Below are 24,016 nucleotides of genomic sequence, written 5' to 3' on the forward strand. Positions count from 1 at the left end.
ATAATTTTTAATTACCACCAATGCAAAATTCATAGTTTGAAAGCAGAAGTGATTAGATGTGGTCTTTCGGCAGATGAATGCTTCAGAAGAGTCCCCGGAGTTCTCCTCCTGCACTGAATGAGCACTAAAGCAGATCCAGTGTTTGGGAGATGGACGGCCATCTGAGTGGGGTCACTGGGGCTATAAACGGGGTGCCCTCTGCCCCGGGCCCACTCCGCTCGGCCTGCATGGATGTGAGGTGACGGAATGCACCCGCTCCCCCTCATTCGGAGGCAACCCCCCCCCTCCTCACACACTTGCACTCACAGTCATTATGAAAGACCAGCAGATGGCTCGGAGACAAAGGACGTGTGAGGGTGAGAGGCCCCAAATCCCCCCGCCATGTTTTCCAGTGAGCCCCCCACCCCACCTTGTCCAACCATGGCGTTACCAAAACACACACACACACACACACACACACACACACACACACACACACACACACACACACACACACACACACACACACACACACACACACACACACACACACACACGTGCCTCTCGGTTAAACCTACCGGGCTCATTTCAGTTTTCATATGTGACGATTTAACCACAATTCTTCACTTCCAGCCAAATGAGCGGCTTTCATGCAAAGACATTAGACATTATTAGCCTAAATAATTCTGGCAGTCCTCTCTCTGATGAGAGCGCTCATTTGGGACCTTGCAGCAGGTAATTCTCTGTTTGACAGTACAATTGAACTGGCCAGTGCTGAAGGGCTATTTGGCGGAGAGCCATTTAGTGTAAGTGCTCTTAAGGCCGCGAGTGACACTTGTAGAGACAATGTCACCCCCAGTGACACCATCAGTTGATTGTGTATTGAACAGAAATGGTAGAGACACGCAGACCCCCGGGCAGGGAGGAATGAATTGAAGGAAGAGTAGGGAGGTCTCTGTCAATATCAGGTGCCAAGGACACGGGGACAGAGAGCGTGCAGCCATAAACTGGCTTATTTCACTAATGTGTGCTGCATGATCATCTGTTAGAGGCTGCAGAGGAGCACAGACAGCCTCACCGAAACATTTCCTAGAGGCACACACAGTGTCCTTGCAAAGAAGCACAGGATTGAAAAGAATGTACAAAATACACAAGCAACAAGGATATATTCTAGGAATTACACTATCACACTGAGAACATCGTGGACTCACACAAGACAGAGGCCCAGTTTATTAAAAACCCCAACGTTTCGCTGACTCAGTTAGTAGAGTTTTAGAAATGTACTCCAGCATCATCATGGGTTTATGGGATTACCTGTACACTTTACAGGAAACAGAATCATCATGTAGAAAAGATCTGCTGAAAAAACCCAGCTAAAGCAGAAAGAAAGTTAAATCACCAAAATACTGTAGCTGCAAGAGTTTAGGTCAATAGAAAAAGTAACCACAGAACTTCCTACTGTGATGACTAACAGTCACATCTACCCAATCAGCATCCAGCAGGGACACCTGAGCTACTGAAGAGATCCAGATGCATAAAGGATGTTTAAATCAAAAGCAAGCAAAAGATAAAAAGACACAAATAGAAGAACTTCAGCTTCACAATGCTCAAAGTCAGCATGTCGTGGTTCCCTTCACTGTATCTGCAATTAAAGGCACTATTGGCTCAAGGGCCTCATGCTGTATAGAAGATAGAGATCAGACCAAAAACACTGAACTTATTAATCTAAAATCCAAACAGATCAATATCCAACAACAAGACCTACAACCAACAGCAAGACCTCGACCCAACATCAAAACCTACAACCAGTATTACCTAGCTCCAACAACAAGAAGTAGAACCAACAATAAGACTTACAACCAACCACAAGCCGTACAACCAACAATAACAAGACCTACAACCAACAAGCGGTACAACTAACAATACCTACTACCAATAGCAAGACCTACAACCAACAACAAGACCTACAACTAATAACAAGACCTCCAACCAACAACAAGACCTAGAACCAACAACAAGACCTACAATTAATAACAAGACCTCCAACCAACAACAAGACCTAGAACCAACAACAAGACCTACAACTAATAACAAGACCTACAACCAACAACAAGACCTACAACTAATAACAAGACCTCCAACCAGCAACAAGACCTAGAACCAACAACAAGACCTCCAACCAACAACAAGACCTAGAACCAATAACAAGACCTACAACCAACAACAAGACCTCCAACCAACAACAAGACCGATAACCAACAACAAGACCTAGAACCAATAACAAGACCTAGAACCAACAACGAGACCTACAACCAACAACAAGACCTAGAACCAACAACAAGACCTCCAACCAACAACAAGACCTCCAACCAACAACAAGACCGACAACCAACAACAAGACCTCCAACCAACAACAAGACCTCCAACCAACAACAAGACCGACAACCAACAACAAGACCTCCAACCAACAACAACACCTAGAAGCAACAACAAGACCTACAACCAATAACAATAACTACAACCAACAACAACAGCTAGAACCAACAAGAAAGCCAAGAACCAGCAAGAAACAACAAGTAGAACCCACAACAAGACCTAGATACAGGATGTTAGAACACAGCCGTACTGATCTGATCAAAGAGCAACTGAAGCTGCTTATATAACAAAGCCTTCTGATGGAAATGGCAAACTTTTAGATGTTTCAGCTGTTCAGATGATAACTGTGCTTTAATAGAGCTTTTGGAAAATGGCATTCAAAGAACAAGAGTTTCAGAGTTTGTCATGTTCTCGTGTATACGACGATCATAGTTTTGTGCATCGCAACCTTTTCTCAAACAATGATGGAAAGCAACAGTTTCCAGGGGATTATGAGTTCTTTGATGGCAGACTGGAACCAATTCAGAACTTCACACTCAGATGTTCTGTAGATGTTCTGGAGTTGAATCCAAAATTAAATACTTTAAATCCAAAGGCCTTCAAGAAGACATCTTGTCATTTAAACAGCCAGACTTAAGTAATATGGAACATAATCCATTTTGGCCAAACACTAGACAAGGCCACTAGTTTGGGAAGCTATTGATATGTCATATATCATTGATGTCATTTCAAATATTTTACATGGCTGAATCATGCACAAAGACGTTCATATGTCTTCAGCTATGCTTCATCCACATTTCCCCTTGGTGCTTCTTGTGTTCCTGTTTGAGGCAGCATCTGCAGCTCAGGCCCGGTTCTCCCTGGAGACTCCGACTTCAGGCCGAGCGAGACCACTGACACGTGTGATTGATGACCCCAGAATGGAACAGAGAGAGACGGACAGATTCCTTTTATCTGGATTGAGGTCTGACTAGATTAAAATGCACTTGTACACCACCTCCTCCCCCCCCTTTTGGCATCTCTGTTGCCCTTCTCGTTGTCAATACTCCATCCTGTGTCAGCCGTTCCTGACGGCTGAAGGTTTCCTCCACGTCTCTCCTCCGGCCTTAGAGTGCCCCCCCCCTGACCTGGCGAGAGACTTTAACCAGCCGCTTCTAAATTGACTTTGTGTTTTGTCAATTGCTTCGGCAGAGAAGTGCGCCAGAAGAAATCTCGGTGAAGCGCTCCTCGCACCATCTGCACAAAGGAATTAACTGCATCACAAGTCGCACTCCACAGAGAACCACAATCAATGCTTGAAAAAACATGCGAGTGAAGAGGGGAAATTCTCCCTTTTCCTCGCTCACCGAGTGCTGATTAAAAGAAAAGAGACAATCACTCTCATTCACAGGCGTGCAGCTGCCTCATTGTTGGATGGAGGTGCTGAAAAGACGCCTCAGTGAAAGAACCTGCGTTTGTTTTTCAGATGGCTCTCTAATGACTGGATGTGATTAACACAAATTATCTCACTTATCACAGCTCAACAGGCTAACACCAACACTCGCACAGCTTTCTCTTCAGCGCAACTTAGCATGCATCTAATCAGACTCAGCAGTCAGCATGTGCACACACACACACACACACACACACACACACACACACACACACACACACACACACACACACACACACACACACACACACACACACACACACACACACACACACACACACCTGCGCTGTTATGGGTTTGAGTTCAGGTCGGAGCTTTCTGTGGAGAGTGTGTGTGTGTGTCTGAGCTCCTGGGTTAGAAATCCCCTCATCCACAGCTGTCTGTGAGATTATGGGTTTTATATTTCTTTCTGCCAGTCGAGCTGAAGTTATGGATCATTCAGTGTGTGAGTCGTCTCGGGTTGTTTAAGCCGCAAGTCTCTGGTCAGTCAGGATGTGACCCTGCAGGCGGCTTCAGGTTCCAGCCCACATGTTGCTCCTATGCAGGTTGTTCCTCTGCATGTTGATTCTCTGCAGGTTGCTCCTCTGGAGGTTGCTCCACTGGAGGTTTCTTCTCTGCAGGTTGCTCCTCTGCATGTTGCTCCTCTGGAGGTTTCTCCTCTGCAGGTTGCTCCTCTGCATGTTGCTCCTCTGGAGGTTTCTCCTCTACAGGTTGCTCCTCTGCAGGTTGCTCCTCTGCATGTTGTTCCTCTGGAGGTTTCTCCTCTGCAGGTTGCTCCTCTGCATGCTGTGCCTCTGGAGGTCATTGTTCCAAACGCTGTTCCTGTGCATGTTGCTTTCTTTGAGATTGCACCTCTGAAAATTGTACGTCTTCATGTTGCAGCTCTGCAAGTTTCTCCTCAGCATGTCAATCAACTGCATAATGCTATCTGGAGGTTGCTCTTCTGCAGATTGTTCCTCTTGAGGTTGCACCTTTGCAAGTTGCTCTTCTGCAGGTTGCTACCCCACATGCTGCTCCTGTGGAGGTTGCTCCTCTGCAGGTCACTACCCCACATGTTGCTCCTCTGGAGGTTGCTCCTCTGCAGGTTGCTACCCCACATGTTGCTCCTGTGGAGGTTGCTCCTCTGCAGGTCACTACCCCACATGTTGCTCCTCTGTAGGTTGCTACCCCGCATGTTGCTCCTGTGGAGGTTGCTCCTCTGCAGGTCACTACCCCACATGTTGCTCCTGTGGAGGTTGCTCCTCTGTAGGTTGCTACCCCACATGTTGCTCCTGTGGAGGTTGCTCCCCTGCAGCTCCTTCTGTTTCTCTCATACTGCTGATGGAGAATCCTCAATAAAGAAACCTTCCTCCCAGCAGCGGATGTGGGCGGAGTGGAAACCTCTGGGACGGTTCAGGTGAAACCTCCACTGTAACCATGTGAAAGTGTGACTGCAGACATTCATGAGGAAATGAGCAGCAGCCAGGCGCCTTGCCAGCATGCTGCCTACTGACACTGTTGTGGTCTGTATGGTTAAAAGGCACTAAACTCTGAAGGTTTACTTTCGGGCTTTGGAGCAAATAGAAATGATTGCTGTAATTTAAAGGTCTCTGTTGCTCACTGACGATCAAATCAGTAAACAGAACATGAAGAAATAAAATCATAATTTTTACCTCCACATGACCACATTTCCTAGATAAGGTCATTTTTCCTCATGACATTTTTCATGATGATGATGATGAAGATGAAATAGTGGAGGTGGTTGTGGCAGGATGGGTGTGTGTGCATGTGTTTGGGGGCAGCATAAATTGTGTTAGCTACTTCATTGAAAGACAATGGAGGACAAGATGTTGTGTATAGTGTCACCCACGTGCTTCTGCACCACTATTGTCTGGGAGAGGGAAGACGGAGGGGTGAACGGAGGAGGAGGAGGGGAGGAGAGCAGGAGGAGGAGGAGGAGGAAGTGTGTGTGTGTGTGTGTGTGTGTGTGTGTGTGTGTGTGTGTGTGTGTGTGTGTGTGTGTGTGTGTGTGTGTGTGTGTGTGTGTGTGTGTGTGTGTGTAGAAGCACAGACGGTTTGTGGTAATTTGATGTGTGTCCCTGGGGATGTTTGATGGATTAATGCTAAGCAGCTCCCTCTTCCACAGCACCACCTGATCTTTGGGGCTCGTGCCCCACATATAAAAGGCTGCATAGTGCTGAGCTCAGCTAGTCCAGACATCTCTCTCTCTCTCTCTCTCTCTCTCTCTCTCTCTCTCTCTCTCTCTCTCTCTCTCTCTCTCTCTCTCTCTCTCTCTCTCTGCCTCTCTCTCTCTGCCTCTCCACTTTCAGTCTTCCTCTCCATCCTCTCTGTCCCACTCCTTCCCTCTCTTGGCTGCCTTTTCTGTTTTGCTCCCAGTCTGCCTGTAGGAACTATTCACAGGATAGATTTTATTCCAGCTCTTTAATTTTCCTTCCAGTTTCTCAGTTGGGTGGCCCAGTTCAAGGGAGGCCGCCTGGACGCTCCGTGTTCCTCTGATTGAACCATCACTTGTGCTCCCATTTTTTTTTCTATGAGGCTTTAGCATCACTTTCTCTATCAGGTGGGGAAAATGCCACGCTCGTTTTTGGTGAAGCAGCCCAAGGTTCACGATTTCTCATCTTCCAGCTACTACCACCAGCAGCAGCAGCACTGGGACGACCCTTACTCTGTGACACATGCCATCACTGAGTCAGCTACCAACTTGGCCGTGCGTCTGAGTGAAAATGGTGAGTAGAAGTGATTGTGAAAATTTTTTTTATGCCTTTGTGTGTCTTCCACACCGTCTAAACTCTATAACAACAGGCAGAGATTTATGATTCATGCAGGGAGGGCTGTGTTGTTGTTTTTGCTACCTAATCGCTTTTGGAACAACCCCCCCAACACGCACGCACGCACGCACGCACGCACGCACGCACGCACGCACGCACGCACGCACACACACACACACACACACACACACACACAGGACTTTTGTTTTCTAACTCTGCGGATGCTGAACAGTATTCAGGTCACACCGGCTCAATCAGCTTACTCCTCAGAAACAGATCACACAGTGGCTTCAGCTTTAATACTGTTGTGTACATGACAGATGAGACGTGCTTGTGCAGAGAGGCAGCTGAAAACCTCATGCAAGCATCAAATGTCCAGATACATAGAAGAAGAAGGGGGGGGAACTCAGAGAAAGCAGATATTCACATGGGACTGTTTTGTCCTTAGATAGTGCCTTTGCCCTTGAGTCTCTCCTCTTATCATCCACCCCCACATCCCCACCCCCACCCCCCCAACCCTTCATTCATCTCTCCATCTGATCCTGCAGGATGTCAGATAGCCACAGGGAGTAGGATTGCAGCAACACAATCCATATGTGGAACAGGGAGAGGTTATGGACCAGGGTTTTTAGAGGATGGGTATTGACTGGAAAATAGAGAGTGCTGCAGGTAATTCAATAAAGTGCAACATGAGCAGGACACTGGGAGACAGCAGTGTTTCCATCCAGTGGACTTCTGTAGAGGATGGGTGTGAGAACGAGCCTGCGATGCCAGCTCTGAGGAGTGAGTGAGTCTGTTAGGCTTTGACAAAGATCCAGAGAAATGTATGCTTTGAACAGACACGTTGCTCCCAGCAGCATCACAGCCTGTGTTTGAGTTCAATCATTTGTCCTCCAGATTTAGGATGCCAGCTGTCTGCCTCCCTTTGTGTGTGTGTGTGTGTGTGTGTGTGTGTGTGTGTGTGTGTGTGTGTGTGTGTGTGTGTGTGTGTGTGTGTGTGTGTGTGTGTGTGTGTGAGAGAGAGAGAGAGAGAGAGAGAGAGAGAGAGAGAGAGAGAGAGAGAGAGAGAGAGAGAGGTGGGGGGGTGCAACGTACCATTGCCTGCTGTCAAGATCAGACCCCCCCCCACACACACACACACACACAGACTCTCCCCGGCCCGCCCTCTCCCTCTTTGCCAAATCGCAGAACCCCCAGCTGTCACTCAATCTCCCCATTACCATACTCATGAACACTCTCCAAAACAGCACAGATGGGGAATGATCTGATTAAAATGATTTAGTGATTGAGGGGATTTCACTGCTGAGAAGCCCACCTCCCCCTCCACTGAAGGGGCGGGGGGGTGGGTGGGGTGGGGGCGGGGTCTGCTTCCCGAGGCGTGGACAGGTGGATCGATGGCTGTAGGTGGCACTATTGCTGTGTGACTGTTTTGTCGGTGTCAGCACATTGTGTTTGACTTATATTCAGCCTTGCACTTGTTGGAGCCAGTGGAGCTATTGATTGGGGCCGAACGGTGCACCAAAGACTCATTAATATTTCATTCCTGGAGCTTGCTGGACCTTGCATTTACAAAATAGCTTCCTGTGTAGGTTTCTTATTGATTGCAGTGGAGTGAGAAGGTCCTGTCTGTCAGAGATTGGACTTTACATTTGTCCAGTGACTCTTGCTGGGGAATGTTTTCTTCTAGTGAATTTAGCAAAAACACAGAATTAAAAAAAATAAATCACTGATGGATATATACAACTGTTAGGACATTATTAACGCTAAGCTATGTAGCTGAGCAGTTCATACTCTGGTCCACTCACAGTGTATGACTGCTGTTTGTGCTTCCACGTCCAGCCACATACAACCCATAGACGTTTCATAAACCTTCTTGAGATTCAATCTTTGATGACAGAGTTACAGTTTGAAGATCTACACACTGTCACGGTGAAAAACAAAGTTCAGAGATGGTAAACAAACAACAGGAAGTCACGTGTTGAGTTCAAAGCCAAAGAGAGTGAAAATGTATTTTTGAGAGCAGTTTAAGAAACAGAAATGAGTCCAGACACTTTCCCTTCATGTGTATTCCTGTTTACATCAAGCCTGCTGACACAAAAACACAAGTTTTGACAGTAGCAGACGGTCAGCCGCGTCTCATTTTCCTCTAAATCAGAATGAACTCCATCCCTCTTCTGTAAGTCAAAACTGACTAAGAAAACACACCGTGCAGTGCTTCTGAGCTGACTCTGTCTCAATATAAATCTCCTGCATTTCATTCCTCTGCAAGTGGAATATACAGCTTGTTTGAAAGCAGCGTTTATACCAGGAACATCTGGGCCAGGCGGAGTTTCTGCTCACATTCAAACAGTCATTTGTTTGTGTTTTCTTCGACGCAAAAATGATTGCAAGAACAAACACGAGCTGCAAACAGAGAATATTTTCTTTGGACATTCCTTGTATTGTACATCAGATGGAATCCTCTTGAAAAATCAAACCTTGTTCAGGTTTTTCATTCAGTGTGGCAATGTTTTCATAATTTCTTTGGACTTATTTGCTCTGAAACAAAAGGAAACATTTGGAGCTTTCTTGGAGTTTGTCTGATCGTAGCTACAGAAGTGGTGATTGAACAAAGGACTATTTTGTTTGTCTGAATTGCTAAAGATGAGTTAAAATCTTTCTTCTAATGGTCTCTGTTTCCCCATCAGGCTACATCCATGACTACGTCATCCCCTCGATGTTACCGAGCACCAAAGATACAGGTCATGGTCTCGCCGGGCTCCCCTCCAGGCCCCTGTACTCCTCCGGCGCCAGCAGCGGTGAGGAGTTCTCTGACCACGACATGGAGCGTCCGGACAGTCCCGCCTCTAGCGCCACGCTGGAGTCGGACGGCAGCAGCCCCGAGTCGGAGGCCTCCGCCATCAGCACCTTCCTCATTTCGGATGGCCGCTCCGGTCGCCGGCTCAACCAGAGGTGTCCCCGCAAAGGAGGGAGCCAATCGGACGACAGCGAGGGCCACAGCTCGGCCGACAGCAGCCCGGTCAAATCCAAAGGACGCCACGTGTGCAGTGAGTGCGGCAAGTCCTACGCCACATCCTCCAACCTGAGCAGACACAAGCAGACTCACCGCAGCCTGGACAGCCAGCAGGCCCGCAAGTGTCCCACCTGCCACAAGGTGTATGTCTCCATGCCGGCGCTCGCCATGCACATGCTGACCCACGACCTGAAGCACGAGTGCACCGTGTGCGGCAAGGCGTTCAGCCGGCCCTGGCTGCTGCAGGGCCACATGAGGTCCCACACGGGGGAGAAGCCCTTCGCCTGTGCCCACTGTGGCAAAGCCTTCGCCGACCGCTCCAACCTGCGGGCGCACATGCAGACGCACTCGGCCTTCAAGCACTACTCCTGCAAACGCTGCCAAAAAAGCTTCGCGCTCAAGTCGTACCTGAACAAGCACTACGAGTCAGCCTGCTTCAAGGGGCAGGCGGCGGAGGAGGACTGCAGCTCTGAAGACTAGAGACGGCTGGCGTCCGCTCGCCACATGCATGCATCATAACCCGGCCTTTTGATACGAGCAATAACCGCACCGCAAATTCTTCAGGAATCCCGTCGAGGCATCCAAATCTAAACTTTTTATATTCTTTTTTACCAATTGAATTGCAATAATCCACACGTCAGTATTCTTTTATATGCCCGCTGGTGGTTAATTTATCAATGTATTCCTGTATTTAATAATTTATGAACTATTTATTTGCGAACTTGAAGATTATTTATTTATTATTGGTTAAAGTATTTGTGAACTATAAGAAGCCATGAATTGGATTTGTTGAGGACAGAAGATGACGCACTATATTTCGCTGTCTGATTAGTTTTGGCGATGATGATGAAATAAAATGAAAAGACCCTAAACTGTTCCGTCGTTTGTGCCCGTTAATCCAAACAAAGTGTTGTGCAGAGGTTCACCGACCTCTTCTGAGCAGAGAGCACAGACGTCTGCATTGGTCACTTTCTCCCATGCACCATTTTGGGGGGATTTTGCGGACTTTTATTGATCCCTCTTGGGGAACATGTACTTCTCCAGATCAACCGGCACTGTTAGTGAAAGTAAACAAGTCTGTTCATGGTGCAGGTGTTTCTTTTTGGAGTTTTTCAAGGTTTGTCAAGGTTTTTCAAGGTCGTCTTTCAGTGGAAAACAGGAGCAGATTTTAATGGAAATTTTGAGCCGTTTGACCCTTCAACTTTTCAGCTGTTTTATCACACTCCAGAACCTTATGGCCACACAAGTCACACTATTCCAGCTGTCCCACATATTTCAGTTTAGCAGTTTTATCTTTTTACAATTTCTTCTTTTTGCCATTGAGGGAGTTTTTTAACCATTTCACATTTTAGTTCTACATGGTTGACAGTGAAAGTGAAATGAGTCTGTCCTCATTAAATGAGTCATTTCTCTTTTTGAATTTATTCAGAGAATTTTCCCCCAGTAATGTGGCCAAAATTCACCAACTGAATTCAAAAATATGTATTTTTTAATTTTCAAAAAACTGTAAAAACAAACCAACAAAACAAAACAAAAGAAAGTGATTTCTGTTTGATTTGATCTTGTCTTGATGAACGAGCCACGACAGAGGAGCTGTAGAGTCACTAGAGAGGCTGAAGAGTCACTCGACGAGCTGAAGAGTCACTAGAGAGGCTGTAGAGTCACTAGGGGAGCTGAAGAGTCACTGGAGAAGCTGTAGAGTCACTGGAGAGGCTGTAGAGTCACGAGAGGAGCTGAAGAGTCACTTGAGAGGCTGTAGAGTCACTAGACAAGCTGAAGAGTCACTTGAGAGGCTGTAGAGTCACTAGAGGAGCTGAAGAGTCACTAAAAGATCTGATGAGGCACTAGAGGAGCTGAAGAGTCACTGGAGAGGCTGAAGAGTCACTAGAAGAGCTGACGAGTCACTAGAGAGGCTGTAGAGTCACTAGAGAAGCTGTAGAGTCACTGGAGAGGCTGGAGAGTCACAAGAGGAGCTGAAGAGTCTCTAGAAGAGCTGATGAGTCACTAGAGAGGCTGTCGAGTCACTAGAGAAGCTGTAGAGTCACTCGAGGAGCTGAAGAGTCACTAGAGAAGCTGTAGCGTCACTGGAGAGGATGGAGAGTCACAAGAGGAGCTGAAGAGTCTCTAGAAGAGCTGACGAGTCACTAGAGAGGCTGTAGAGTCACTAGAGGAGCTGAAGAGTCACTAGAAGAGCTGACGAGTTACTAGAGAGGCTGTAGAGTCACTAGAGGAGCTGTAGAGTCACTGGAGATGCTGTAGAGTCACGTGAGGAGTAGCATTTCCCTGAAAACACAAACTTGATTCCATCAGAGCTCTTTAATGTCCAGCAGAGGGAGCATGAGTACAGACAGTCAGAGACTGTCCTCCACATAGTGTGAACGGTCATGTGCAGACTCATCAGGAGAGTTATGTGTCAGTGAAAACACTGAGAAAGTGCAAGGTGTGTCAGCAGGGTCCACAACAAACCCCCCTCTCCTGTGCCGGAGCAGACCGCAGCCCGCAGCCCGCCACCACCACAGGAAGTGCTCTGGGTCAGGTGTCATGAGAACCACACTGCTGGACCAGACAGACAGGGCCGAGAACCCACCCACCACCACCCATGGCCTCCAGCCACCGGACCCTCAAGGGAACTGAAGTATGCCTCTGAATGGACGGCTATTCTCAGACACAATGACCACCATTGAAAACATGGACTCATGTCTGCATGCTGCACATACAGTAAACACAGTGCATGTCAGCGTGCAGAGAAAGCTGGGTTAACTTATTCTGATGGAAATGGAAATACTTCCGTCAGTATACTGTAGGTCTCAGCAGTGTCCCACACTGTTACAGGTCACAGATCTTTTTACTATTTACCATGTCTCTCATGCTAAAATCTTCACTGATTGTATTTTAAACAGCAGTTACTGTTACATTGGAAAATGAAATTTATATTATCATAAAAATCATCCTGCAGACGTGACTGTATCTGGCCAAAACCACATTTCACACCCTCTCTGCCTGAATATCTTTTTAGAAAATAACAAAAATGTGCAATCATAAAGCTCCAAACTTGAAATCTTGTGTAAAATGTGAATAAATTAATAACCCAATGAGTTGATGTAAAATACAATGTTATTTCCAGTTGTGACAGTGTTTTAAAGCTCTGAGTCGCAACTGAAACACAGAGGATGAATAACAAACAGGTACAAGCTGAAGAAAGTAAAATGTAGCTCCCTCAAGTCTCCATTGATCTGCAGACTTTGGGAAATAATCATGAAGGAGCTCCTCTGCAGACTTGCCGCAGGTCAGTCTGTTGGAGGATGTGGCTTTTTATAGTGTCTGGTATCTGATCTGAAGCCATGCCGCTGACATTATGTAGAACAAGTTTTTATATTCGTTGTGGGGATTAGCTGTCCTGACCCTCAGAGGCCTTGGCTCGGTGGTCCCAGGCGACTGTGGCGGAAGCTGACAGACATGGGCTGGAGCTCCGTCCTGTGGACATTACAGGCAGTACCAGACTTCTCCACAACAGTCGACTTCCTGTGTGGCAGCAGGCCGCAAACTCCATGGGCACGTCCGAATTGTCCCTCCTAACTCCTTATCTATTGACTCTGTCTGAATTCTCAATAAGCAAAGGAAAGGAGGCTTGTTGCTTCTTTTGGAGCCTCTTTTAGCTTAGGAACCACTGATGCATAATTTAGCAAAGGAAGCGAGCTCATGCTGCCCCACAATTCCTTGCGGCGACAACATTTAAAGGGACCTGCTCATCCGAGTGTTCAGGCAAACTCATGATGACTGAAAAGGGAGCAGATCATGTAAGTTACCAAAGCAATAATCTGCCTTGAACAACTTTAAATCATATAAAACCAAAACGCGCTTTTTGTAGTCCATTGTCAGAAACTTGTTCTTTCCCCACCACGGCCGACGTCACTAACTTGCGCCGCCGTCGGATTATTATGATGTCACTAAGTGAAAGTGCGGTCCGACTGCCACACCACCATGATCACCTTTCACTAACTACTTTAGGAAGCCTTCTAACACCTTCCCTTAACCCCGTGATGTCATCCACGGGGTTAAGGGAAAGTCAATAGATAAGAAGTTAGGAGGGACAATTCGGACGTACCCCATGTTTGGTTGAAGGATCCTAAAGTACAGGAGCATGCAGCCTCTTGTGGCCCCAGTGTAGTGGCTCCATGAAGCTATCACAAGATTACATGTACAAAAATTATATCTTTCATTTTATTCACACACCAGACTATCTTTCATGACTCTGATCTCCCAGTTGAAGGAGATTTAAAGGATAAAAAATAAATAAAGAAGGTTGAATCGTTTATCCAGTAAAATCTGAGTCTCCTGAGTCTGCTGCCTTTCACTTCAGGTGCGGAATGTTGGGTTTACTGTTGATAACCAGGATGAAATCCAAATTAAGAAAAGTCTCAGAGGAAAATAGAGAGATTTACTGACAACCTGCTGCTTGACTTTGCTAGCTTTGATACGTGAACATAAACTTCTGACGAGAATGATGAAGATATAAACCAATAAAACCATCAGAAACGCTGACAAAAAAGTAAAACTGATTAAAAAACAGGTAAAATGGAATGAATAGCAAATATGATTGAAAAAGTTCAAATACCACATAGTTCCAAATACACTCGCGAGTGAAAGCTTCGGGGGCGCATCTTTTGGGAACATGCATAGTTTTAGGCAGTGAGGCATCCATTTAGACGGTCAATTTTTGAAAAAGACGGCCCAAAAAATAGTGCACGGCTTTCTCAAAGCCGTCTAAAATATGTGTACAGTAGCAGACAAATCGTCGTGCACCCAGAGGATTTAACTGTTATCACATTTTAATGGTATATAAGAGGGCTCCAGCTGTAGCGGTTGCAGAAGCAAAAGCTGCAGCATGGGAGGAGTTTGGTGAGGCCATGGAGAGGGACTCAAAGAGGTTCTGGGGCACCATCCGGAGGCTCCGGAGCGGTCGCTGGGGTCTATCTCAAGCTGTGCTCTGCAAGAGTGGACATCCTCTGAACTTGAATGAGGATATCCTCCGGAGGTGGAAGGAACACTTTGAGGACCTCCTGAACTCGGGGGACATGCCTTCCTTACAGGAGGCGGGGCCTAAGGCTTGTGGTGTGGCCTAGTCCATTTTCCTGGTGGAGGTCCCAAGGTGGTTAAAAATCTCCTTGGTGGCCCCAGGAGTGGACAGGATACATCTGGAGCTGCTGAAGGTCCTGGATATTGTGGGGCTGTCCTAGTTGACATGCCTCTACAGTATCACATAGACCGCAGGTACAGTACCATCCGACTTGCAGACCTGGGTGGTGGTCATCTTAAAAAAGGGGTACCTGAGCGTGTGACCCAACTATAGGGGCATCACACTTCTCAGCCTCCCTGGCGAAAGTCCTTGCGGGATTCTGGAAAGGAGACTCCGACCGATAGTCGAACCTCAGATACAGGAGGAACAATGTGGATTCCGTCCTGGCTGTGGAACAATGGACCAGCTCTTCACCCTCTCGCAGATTATTGGGGGGGCATGGGAGTTTGCCAATCCAGTCTACATGTGTTTTGTGGACTTGTAGAAGGCATATGACCTGCTCTGGGAGGACGGAGCACCGGAACTGCTGCTTCGGGCAATCCAGTCTTTGTACTCCCAGTGTAAGAGCTGCGTCCGTATACTCGGCATCAAGACAGACTTGTTCATGGTGGGCACTGGCCTCTGCTAGGCCTTGTCACCCCTTTTGTTCATGATTTTCATGGACAGGGTGTCGAGGCGCAGCGGTTGGGATGCGGATCAGTACCTTCAAATCTGAGTCCATGGTCCTCTCACTTAAAAGGATGGCATGCCATCTACAGGTCGGGGGGTGTACCTTCCCCAGGTGCAGGAGTTTATGTATCTCTGGGTCTTATTCACGAGCGATAGAAGGAGGGATGGTGAGATCGGCCACAGGTTTGGACAGGCGGTTGCACTAATGCAGTCACTGTACTGGACCATTGTGGTGAAGAGGAGCTGAGCTATAAAGCAAAGCTCTCTGTTCACTAGTCAGTTTACATCCTGACCCTCACCTATGGTCATGAACTTTGGGTCATGACCGAAAGAATGAGATCCCGGATACAAGCGGCTGAAATGAGTTTTCACTGCAGGTTGGCGGGTGTCACTCTTGGTGATAAAGTGAGGAGTTCAGCCATCCGGGAGAGACTCAAAGTCGAGCCGCTGCTCCTCCACATTGAGAGGAGCCAGTTGAGGTGGTTCGAGCATTTGATTAGGACTTTAGAGGTTCACCAGGCATGTTCAACTGGGAGGATGCCCTGAGGTCAACCCAGGACTCGCTGGAGAGATTATATCCCTGGCTTGGCCTCGGAGCATCTCGGAGTCCCCCAGAAGAGTTGGAAGAAGTTACAGGGGACAGGGATGCATGGACCGCTCTGCTCTCTATACCGAGACTGCGACACCAAAGGGACTAAGTGGGAAAGAAGATGGATGGATGGATGGATGGATGGATGTATGGATGGATGGATGGATGGATGAATGGATGGATTGAGGGGGAAGGGTGGGGAACAACATACTATACCTTGTTAGTGCTACATATATTATTTGCAGTTATCAAACTGATCCAAACACTTCCCAACTGTTGTTAGATTAAACCAGCCTGAGCAGCTCTATCTAGACCAGGGGTGCCTCAACTCGGTCCTGGAGGGCCGGAGTCCTGCATGTTTTAGCTCTCTCCCAGTTGCAACACACCTGATTGCAATGAGGGGCTCGTTATTGAGCTTTTTCACAACCTTGGTGATGACATCTTCATTAGATTCAGGTAAGCTGAAACAGTGAGAGAGCTAAAACATGCAGGACACCGGCCCTCTAGGACCGAACTTGGGCACCCCTGATCTAGACAGTAACATGATTATCAAGATTAAACCAGCCTGAGCAGCTCTATCTAGAGAGTAACATAATTTTCAAGCAGGAACATGAATTAACAAAGAAGCAACAACAAAAGAGAAACATAGGCTTTGACAAAGATCCAGAGAAATGTATGCTTTGAACAGACACGTTGCTCCCAGCAGCATCACAGCCTGTGTTTGAGTTCAATCATTTGTCCTCCAGATTTAGGATGCCAGCTGTCTGCCTCCCTTTGTGTGTGTGTGTGTGTGTGTGTGTGTGTGTGTGTGTGTGTGTGTGTGTGTGTCTGTGTGCGCGTGTGTGTGTGTGTGTGTGTGTGTGTGTGTGTGTGTGTGTGTGTGTGTGTGTGTGTGTGTGTGTGTGTGTGTGTGTGGTTTGTCCACTGGGTGTGGCCGGAACTGTTGTATAGGGGGGCCTGTAGCGACACCCCGGGGCCCGGGACTCCTCTTAATATAAGTTTTACTCTCACTTCACACCAGGGAGTCACACGTAAGGTCCGTGGCCCAAAACTGGCTGCTAAAGGCTCCAATCCGGCCCCACAAACCACCAACCAAGGTGGTTGTATAGGATTTATAGGATTAATTTTTTTTTGACATTTCACTGCATTTTGCACCAGAATGTTTCATTAAAATGGACTTTATGTTGATATTGTAGTCATTTTTGGTACTAACTTTGATTATGCAAAATTATAGACAGTTTCATCACGTAGTATGCTTCTTCCATAACACCTTTGGTGTTTGGTTCCTTCAATATCAACTGGTCCAACAATTTATCACAGCACAAAGTAGTATTTAGTCCAGAATACATTAGAATGCACCATTTAAGGTCTATTTCTTTCTAAACTTTTTGAGGGCAGGCCCCCAATAAGTGAGGTTTGTTCTTTCCTTGCGTGCTACATGTCGTTGGAAAAGGGGGGTGCTCCCCAGGCGAAAAAAGAATACACTTTAATATACTAAAAATGTACTTAATTTCTCGAAAGTACATTTCAAGTACATTATGATTTTGTGTGTTAAAATTAAGTAAACCAATAATATATTATAAATGTACTAATTACAAGTATATTATTCCCTCAGTAGTACTTCAGTTTACTTAGATGAAGTACACTACTTAGTACTAATACTTAAATTTATATTAAGTATATTCTTATAAAATATACTACAACTACCTAATACATAAGTGTTTGATAAGTACATTTATTTATACAGTACTTTGAATGATTCTAATATAAGTTTAATTTTAGTGCATTTGCATCTACTTTTAATCAAGTAAATTTTTGGCATCCTTTTAAGAAGTATAGTTTCAAATGATCATTTGTTTTTATATAATGCAGCACACTCATCAGTATTTCCAATAAAACAACAGTATAACCTTGATTTTTTTTGTTTTTATTTCTTGTCATCACATGGAAAGTACATATTCCAAAGCTTCAATTGTTTCACTTACATTTGGCAGTAAACAAAAACACACATGATCCCTTCAGAACATGTTTACCTGTGTCAATAACAGGAGATTTGCTTTGCAGCTTGACTGAAAAATTCATCTTTTGAAAGTCTTTGATTTTGTTGGAAAGCAGTCTGTTTAATCACAACATATTAAGGCCTTGCAAAAGTATTCACCCTTATGATTTTGTTTGTCTTTTGCTTTACCACAACAGTTATACTATTACAGCATGACTTTAAGCATACATGGACAAGCACACAACGAACACATTTTTACAGGAGATATAATACACTGAAGTTGCTGTTTCTGGAGGTAGTCCAGTAGTTTTAAGGCACACCTATAATACACTGATATTTAATCCCTATTTAAATGTGTTTATAGCATTTTTTCTCAAACGTTTTCAGCAACTATTTAATCTCTCTCTACATTATTCGGTAGAGGAATAACATAAACTTTGTCTCTTGATTGGATCAAAACACATTTTCTGTGAAACTGGTCAGGGAGCACCGCATGAACATCCCTGGATTCTGACACCTCAGACATAAAAGTCGAAGCAATGTTCAGTTGACTGTCTTTGCAGAGCTGTCCACCAGTCTTCACAAGCTCCTTTACCAATACACAATGCAATGATAAATCGCCTGCTCTGAATACTACCATGCAAATAATTCTACACAATTTTCCATCCTGTAATTCCACTGTTGAGTTGATCCTTTTTTTTAGACTTCTGTTACTACTGGAATGATACAGTATGCCTTTTATAATGAAACGATAATAACAAACACAGTGTTTGACTGTAACACCTAATAAGTCTTTGATAGCAAGTTTGTCTAATGCTGACAGTTTGCTAGGACAAGGATTTCCAAAAACCCTGACATTTTCATTAAGGCTAGCTGAATTAGTACTCGATACATTGCTGTTTAGGAGATGTGAAAAAATGTGTTTAACCCCTTCATTAGCATCTACCATGTACTTTTCTGCTTTTTGTGTTATATTCCTGCCGCAAAGAAATCTTTTAACTATTTGCTCTGGAACATGTGTTGTCCCACGGAAGTACTGCAACAGAGTACCATTAAACGATTCAAAGGAAAAGGTTGATGTGGCCCACAGAGGTCCCCAGTTCCTAACACTTGCTGCAAGGTGTGTCAGAAGATGGACATTAAACGTCATATTTGATACACCATATAACTTCTCAAACTGCAGTGAGAACTTTTGGAGAGCTCTTTCAGCTACTTCAATATCACACCGTTTCACCGTTTCTCCCAAAAGAATGTGCATTGCAAACACAAACAAAAAAAGGTGGCTCCAGAACTTCTTTAGCAAGACCCCATTCAGTAAAGGCAGGGCATAGAATAACAGGAATGACCTCCACTCTGATGCTTTCCAATATTTTCTGTCTGCTACAGATCGTGGTACTCTTGTTATCTCAACAGGAGGTTGAATTGCAAAGAGCTCTTTGTCAATGTGGTCTGATTTTCCTCCTATGTACCAGGCTTTGTCATGATTTCTTGAGTCAAACCACAGTTTTGCTAGTTGTCTTGTCACACCAAGGTTGTGCTGATACTCTGGAATAAATCCATTTATCATTTGAAATTTTGTGAGTTTCATTAATGGGGAAGGTCCTTTTACTCCCATTACAGGACTGTCTGCTGTTGCAGCCATTGCGTGATCAAAATGCTCAGCTTCAGTTCTAAGATGTGGTTTTGGGCCTTTGTTTGTGTAAGGACCACCACCAACATGGTAACAAAAATCACATCCATAAAAGCCATTAAACTGTTTGGTGTTTCTTAGAAGTGGGCGAGCAACTGAATCTGAACTGCATATCAGCGCATACACTTTGGAGACATGTTGTACATTTGCTGAGTCCTTCCATTTAATGCCATTTTTATCTAGCATTAGTAGTTCATCAACAAATGGCTTAAAAAATGTTAAGATGTTTGGCTTCTTCTCGCCAAACCAGAGACAAGGAAGACAGATATTTGCCTTGCGTTCTTTAGGTTCAAGTTCTATAACCTGGCACTGAATTGGCCAAATTTGATACTTTGAACTCCTGAAAACTGGAATTCCATCACAGTTCCAAATTAAAGATACGTCATCCTCACCTAATTCACCTGATTCCTTTAGTTTCTGGTATTCTTCTCCACACTGAATATCTGAAATGACATCTGCAATGTGCCAGTCTTTTTTTAAACTTTGGTTTTGTTCAAGCAATTCTTTGATCTGTGAAACCAAACTAAGCACTAGAAAGAAACACCCACTTTTGAGACAGCTCTCTGAATCAGTTACTGCATTACAAGCACCACACTGTAGTTCACTGGTATTATTTACCCCTAAGTAGTTTTCACATGCTGGACAGTAAAAATGGGGGACATAATTTCCATATTGTCCATAAGCTTTGTGAAAAAGGCATGCGGTTACTGGTACCATTCCAGGGAAATGTTCATTGAAAATCTTCAGTAGATGTTCCAGTGACACACCTGTCAGATTGTGCCTTAGTACATAAGACATCAGTAAGATTAAACTTTGTCCCTTTGTCAGTGGAGCTCCGGGATACACTGGATCATCTCCATCCAACAAAAAAGTATCTACCTGTGAAGATATAAAATGGAACAGAAAGAAACTTGTTAAATTCATTTGCACTGAACAAGAGAAAACATACTGTACAATAATAAATGCTAATAACCTGTGGGTTTGGCGTCTCTTGCTGATCAGGTGGAGTAGCAGACACATTGGATTCTGGTTGCTTCTCTAACATGCCCTGACAAGATATATATATAAGCATAAATCATTTTATTTCCTTTTTTGACATACAAAACAATACTAGTGCTTCAAAAGGCAAGTGGTATAATACTACAAGCCTTCTGGTAGTTTTTTCATTTAGAAAGTGTACTATGTTGCCTTATGGGGTAGTTAGCAGGAAAAGTTATTCAAATGGGATACACACTAGCTTTAAGTAAAATTGTAGCAGTAAGGGAGTGGAATTCAGTTACTCTACAAAATGTTTATCTCCTTACTCAAACCAAGAAAACAAAGGAACTCTACAAACAAATCAGGCACAAGGCTACTGAAAAGCTCTAATCCTTGGGTGGATACAAGACAGGACATCTGTTTCTACCAAAACAGTGAGTTCAAACATTGAACCAAAACTGAATAATAATGCTTCATAAATACTAAATTGTTGGATTGGTGGAATAAAACACCAGATTTAAGTCAAATCAAACAAATGAATCCAAATCTGCAGAATCTTTGCATTGAACATCCAATATATGGATAATATCCAGGAAAATGGTGACTGCAATTTCACATACTGAAGACCCGTATTAATTAAGGGAAGGTATATGTCACAGCTTAACCCTCTGATGCATGAATTAATAAAACCCTGGTCAAGATTTTTTTCTCAAATGTTATTATCCTTCTCAGGACATGAATAAATATGTTCAACTTTTCTTTTAGTAGCTGTCCACTGAAGTGACCGCTATGCACCAGAGGGTTAAAAAAATAAAAACTACTATATTAACATTTTCTGTATTGGTTAAAATGATTATTTTAAGCATAAAAAAGGAAACTAGTAACTTGTATCTACAGTACCTGTGCTTTTGTTCCAACTTGCATGCCTTGTTGATCCTCACTTGTGTGAGAAGTGCATTGTGAATATGTGGAGGGGGGCAATTCTAGCACTGGGTGGGACTGTCTGCATGCTCCCTCGCTGGCAGGCTGCACAATAATGAAGATATAATATACATGGAAATTCACAAGGTAAGCATTAATGACAACAATGTATTTTTGTGTCTCATTTTAAGAAAAAACACCTACCTCTGATGAATCTCTGTTTGGTCTGTCCTGATACAGATGCTCTCTTATTGGACCAACAAGACGGTTTCCTCTTGAACACTCTTCTGATGACTGACTGCTTGCTCCTTCTGTAAGAAGGCCCACTTCTGGATCATTCTGCTCATGAACAAGCACATATGTATTAAACTATCATACTGTAAACATTTAGGATAAAATAAACATTACCAATACAATTCTGAATGAATGAAAACTTTTAAGGAAAGTAATAGGTAATTTGCTTATGTGTATTTCAGAATGGAAGCATTAAACAAAATAATCACGGTTTTTACTTAATACTTACAGTCTATTTTTTATTATTTATTTTATGTTGTTTTTTTTACCTGTTTGTTAGTTGTGGGAATGTCTCCTGTGTATCCCTCCAGAGAGGATGTTGGTTCACCGTTATTTGAAAGTGGAATCTAGAGAGTGCAGTTGCAATGTCAACTTGCATGTAACACGATCTACAATTCATTGTGTGAACGAAAAAAGTGGTTTACCTTTTTCAAGATCTCTCTGTTGTTGCAGGATGCATAACTGAGGTATTTCTTATAATTTCCTCTGCAGTTTAAAATATTCTGCAATGGACAAAACAATCATTGTGTTTAAAGTTAAAAACTAGTAATCTTCTTCTATAATCATGCACATATAATCACTGCTGTTGATAATAAAATTAATGTGAAAGATTAAATACCTCTTTTTCCTTTGCTATCCGTCTGTATTTGCTTGCTTTTGAAGGTTGGCTTGATTCATTCAGCAGATATTCTTTGTAATGTCTTTTGGGTGCCATGTCTGCGGCGGTTTTACTGTTTACCCGTTTGTCTCTAACCCGGTAAATTGCAGAAGGCGCGAGCGGCAAGTGGAGCCTATCACAATACAGTATGTGCGCATGCGTGCATGGACATCTACAATGTTCACAAATACTTCTTTTATTAATTACTCTTGTAAATTTTTGGAAAGAATGTACAGTCTTTGTCTGGCAGACTATTAATATTTTCACAGTCAAATATTTAGAAAATTTGCATGTGGACATTTTCAAATTGACCCCGAAGTACTCGTCGCGCACGCGCAGTGCTGCCACTGATTGGCTGATGCAGAAAGAAACGTCGTCCTGGAGTCATAGTACAATCATGGCACAGTTCAAGTTTGGGATGTTTTATTTTAGGGACAACACAATTCACGTGGAAAGTATTGACATTGTGTCACGTCAGTACAGACAGCAGCTGGTTCAGGTTTTAAAACGGCCGGACCTCTCGAGTGAAGACGGCTGGATGGAAGTGTGCTGGTCCACGAGGAAAGCGCCTCAAAACAAGGTGGCCGCCAAACTGCTTCTGCTCGGAGGTTTGTATTGTTGAATATTTCGTTTAAAGAATGTTTAGCAGACGTTTTTGTGGTGCTAACCATAAATGCACACGTGTTAGTGATGATAAAGAGCTCATGCTAATATTTTTGGGTTAACCTTGTATGTAATGTAACTATGTTTATAAGAAGACTTCCAGTTACCTTTTCTGTGTAAATATTTTATTAGCCGCTGTGCATTTGTTGTACATGTAACAATGTACAGCCAATGACGGAAAAAAAATGGTCTTGAAATTTTTTTCTGATATGGTTGATGTTACAGACAACTACAAAGAGTTGATGGAAAGAAAAGCAGCCTTTCTGAAGAATGAGGACGTCTGGCACGTGGCCAATGCAAGGAGAAGGACCTCACCTTGTACCACAACACATGGTGGAAATAAATCAAAGGTGGTTTTGCTTGTGTTGGTAGTTTATATAGAAAATACACTAGGGACACCACAATACCAGATATTTTGTAGATAGATATAACATTCAAATATGTTTATAACAAAGGTGAATCTACTGCAAAAACACCCTCATCATCCTATTACCGGTAATATGAAAATAAAATATATCAACTTTGTGGTAGAACTCACAATATGTTGCAAACACGCACATGTGCATATTCAGTGTATGTAATATACTGAGTAGTAATGCAGATTGCTGACTAATATTGCTCTCAGCTCTCAGCTGCTGTCTTTTACACTCATACACAGCAGTGGCAGCAGTGAGAAGATAGTTTGCAGTTTCATCACTTGTCACTACATGTTTGTGAATGACCTGTTGCTGCTCTAACACTTGCCACAGCGATTGGTTTTTGCTTTTGTCCTCCTTCCTCGCTTTGCATTTCATATCAGATTAAATAACCTGTAGGATTAAATTGCTGCTCCATTTCTTATCATAGTTACCAAATTCTTGATTCATTTGAAATCTCTATTTGCAGGTTTGTTATGCTTTTAATATCTTGT

The 24,016-nt window shown here is 44.0% G+C and overlaps 1 protein-coding gene across 1 annotated transcript; it reads left to right on the forward strand.

Annotated features, from left to right (window-relative positions):
* The first annotated feature begins 5,975 nt into the window (after positions 1-5,975).
* Positions 5,976-10,437, forward strand: LOC308109188 (transcriptional repressor scratch 1-like). The gene is made up of 2 exons (XM_080462608.1): positions 5,976-6,513; positions 9,243-10,437. Exons 1-2 carry the CDS (start codon positions 6,357-6,359, stop codon positions 10,046-10,048), a joined length of 963 nt encoding a protein of 320 aa, XP_080318734.1. The 5' UTR covers positions 5,976-6,356; the 3' UTR covers positions 10,049-10,437.
* The last annotated feature ends 13,579 nt before the right edge of the window (positions 10,438-24,016 follow it).

The sequence above is a fragment of the Lipophrys pholis genome (genome assembly GCF_963383615.2).
Source record: "Lipophrys pholis genome assembly, chromosome: 4".
NCBI lineage: Eukaryota > Metazoa > Chordata > Actinopteri > Blenniiformes > Blenniidae > Lipophrys > Lipophrys pholis.

Bases quoted from the DNA above. Each gene is read 5' to 3' on its own strand.
- LOC308109188 (XM_080462608.1), top strand. From the start codon at position 6,357: ATGCCACGCTCGTTTTTGGTGAAGCAGCCCAAGGTTCACGATTTCTCA. The intron at 6,514-9,242 runs GTGAGTAGAAGT...TTTCCCCATCAG, and splicing joins CGTGCGTCTGAGTGAAAATG to GCTACATCCATGACTACGTC.